Genomic DNA, 2,984 nt, shown 5'->3' on the forward strand with positions numbered 1-2,984 from the left:
CATAAATTATGGATAAAAGTGAAAGGAAATAAAAGAAAGTATCAAGATTGAAAAGCTATCACAAATCAATGAGCAAATATACGTAATCTCATTACACATTTTCCTTCCAGCACTGCCAGAATATTGCTATACACAAAATAGAGTCTCTCATCAAACCAAAATAATCAATCAGAGCCTCTGTCATCTACAAAAAAACAGGAAAAAAAACCATTCAATAATAATTAACGCTTTAATTAGTTAACACACTCAGCAAATTCCTCTTCCTCCATATTTTCTGAATGCAACCTCTTTCTGCTACTGAGTGGGACCCCAAATAGCTTCACAGAACCAGCTGATGAATCATCCAACTTATCAGCATCAGTTTGAGTCTGATCAAGTGACACTGATGAATCCAACTCAACCAGCTTGGGAATATGAACACTATCATTATTATTATTATTTTCACTACTTCTGCACATTGATCTGCCTCTTATTTTCTGCAAGGGATGATCATAATAATCTTTGCTAATGTCCACTGGTTTGACATGGTTCTGGATGAAGTATATAATGTCATTGTAGAGACTCTTCATGTGAGTGAGTTCTGATAACAGCATCAAGTTCTTCCTCCTGAGTCTCTGATTGTCTTCCGAAAGTGCTCTTAGAACTTCATGAGTACTACTGGTTCCTGATGATCCTCCTCCTCCCCTTCTTATTGCAGCTGCTGGTTTAGTGGGAGAATAAGGTGGGATTAGTAATGGAGAGGTCTCTGTGTTCCAAAAGAGAGTTTGATGATGGTTCTGTAGAGGTGGCTGATCATGAAGGTGGTGGTGATGATGGTGAGGGCTTTTTCTTCTGTGGATTTCACAAAGAAGATGCTTAGCTCCTTTTCTGAAATACTCATTTGCAAATTCCCACCTATCTGCTACTACTTTCTTGAAACCCTGCAATAACAAGATATTTCCTATTATTATATCAAACATTTGAAAAAAAATTAAACATTGCCAGCTTGTGAACAGTGTAGTTTAATGTATCATGATGTTGATTGTGTGAATGCATTTAAAAAGTGGAAGAATGAGAATATTTTTTTCCTTTGGTTAAACCAAAATGGGCCCTGATATTTATAGGTTCCATTGATGATGTTAAACTAAAAAAATACATTTACTTGTGTGTTTATTAGAAATCTGGGAAATAAAGACATAAAAAATTATTCACTAATTAAACTTTCTGCAATCTAACTCAGATATCAATATCAAATTATTATCTAGGCTAATATCCATGCATCAATCTGCGATAAAGAAGAGAATCGACTGGGAAGGATGAAAGGACTAGAATGCGGGTGAAAGAAGCTGATCAATGAAGCTATAATAAGAAACACTGCTGGTGAAAACACAGAAAGAAAACAGAAACGAAGAGAGAGGTGAAGGAAGGTTATCAGAGAAGCTATATAGAAGAAATGTGTCTATATATATAGACACAGAGAGAGAGAGAGAGAGAGAGAGAGAGGTACATATGTATTGAGCTGGCGAACGAAGCTGGAGAAGTTGTTGTGCTTGAAATAGTTGGGAAGGAGATCTCTGGCAAACTCAGGAGGCCTCCAAACAACGAAAGTGGACTCATCGGAGCCCCAGGAGACAATGTGGTCGGTGAGAGGGTCGTCCACCAGCTGATACGTCTTTGTCAGGAACGGTGCCGGCACAGTCGACGCCGCCGCCGCCTCCGACGACGACTTGTCATCCGCCATTGTTGTGAACATCATCGCCGCCGCCATCTTCTCTAACTCATCGCACCTCTCTTCTGTGAATGCCATCATTCCAACACCCTCCATCCCCACCTACTCCTTCCCTTTATTTATACTCTCACCTCCCTACTTCTTCTGTTTTGTCACTTCACTCTCCCTCCTCTACTCCCTTTCTCTCTCTGTAGGGCACAAGCGATACTGTTTGTTTTTTTTCCCCCAAACAAAGGTGACAATGATTTCTCTTATGGGGGTGTTTTGCAGTATGAAAATTATGGTTTCAAAAACACTTTTTTATAAAATGAGATAAATTCTTCTACATATTTATTTCGTAAATCGTAAAAGTACTTCTGAAATTATGATTTGGTTTCTATCCAAACACCTCCTTAAAATTGAAGTCAAGAAAAAAGTCTATGTAAAATTCACGAAGTACCAGCTAGTTTTGTTTAGTAGAAGAGAATTAAATTAACTTATTTATTTTTAACGAACCAACTCATGTATGTGTGTTTACATATATATATATATATATATATGGAGAATTTTCTTTTTTAGAATGCATGTTACTCAAACTATTATATCTGATGTTTATAAGTTTGAGAAGCATATGAGGGTGTCAGAAAAAGTGAAAACAGTGAGTTTCTCCACAGCAATCTTATTATAAGATCCAATGAATTGATATATATTAGTTTCTGTTGGATTCTTCTGGCGGCCACAGACACAGAATAGTTGTTTTGTAAGTTGATTCCTCTTCGAGGGACGTGCTCCTACTTTTTTAATTTTTTTAATATATTATAATATTAATTAATTAAAACAATGAAGCATAATTTTTTCCAATTGGATCCTCTATTTTTATGTTTATCTAGTAGGGCACTGGGCATCCCTGGACGTAATCACGATTCTGTCCCTCCATAAGGGTTTATATGTAGACTCGGACAATTTACCTAGAAGAAATAACTAAAGATATTAATAATCTAATCAAATGATAAAAATTATATTCAAATTTATTTTTACGGACACGCGTCTCAAATCTTGTGCAAATTCCAAAGACAAATGAATAATATAAAAGGCGATGCTCAATATTCATTTCTTTCTATGAGAGACATATGTGATGCCGCTATTGCATGGTTATTCACAGACACAAACACATAGTTTAATTTCATTCTAAATATAAATTCTCAATTCATTTTTTTTTCCAAATTTATAGTTTATTGTAGAAAATATCCATTTATTAATTATATATATATTAAGGATGTTTTTATCGAAGGGTAAT

At 35.5% G+C, this 2,984-nt stretch overlaps 1 protein-coding gene across 1 annotated transcript; it reads right to left on the reverse strand.

The window, feature by feature from the left end:
* Positions 1-213: 213 nt before the first annotated feature.
* On the reverse strand, positions 214-1,844 carry LOC114745574 (heat stress transcription factor B-4b-like). The gene is made up of 2 exons (XM_028933729.1): positions 1,487-1,844; positions 214-920 (listed from the first exon to the last, which is right to left on the reverse strand). The coding sequence occupies exons 1-2, from the start codon at positions 1,802-1,804 to the stop codon at positions 234-236; spliced, it is 1,005 nt and encodes a 334-aa protein (XP_028789562.1). The 5' UTR covers positions 1,805-1,844; the 3' UTR covers positions 214-233.
* Positions 1,845-2,984: the final 1,140 nt, after the last annotated feature.

The sequence above is a fragment of the Neltuma alba genome, unplaced genomic scaffold (assembly GCF_004799145.2).
Source record: "Neltuma alba isolate B1F8T4 unplaced genomic scaffold, ASM479914v2 tig00004717_pilon, whole genome shotgun sequence".
Taxonomy (NCBI): Eukaryota; Viridiplantae; Streptophyta; class Magnoliopsida; order Fabales; family Fabaceae; genus Neltuma; species Neltuma alba.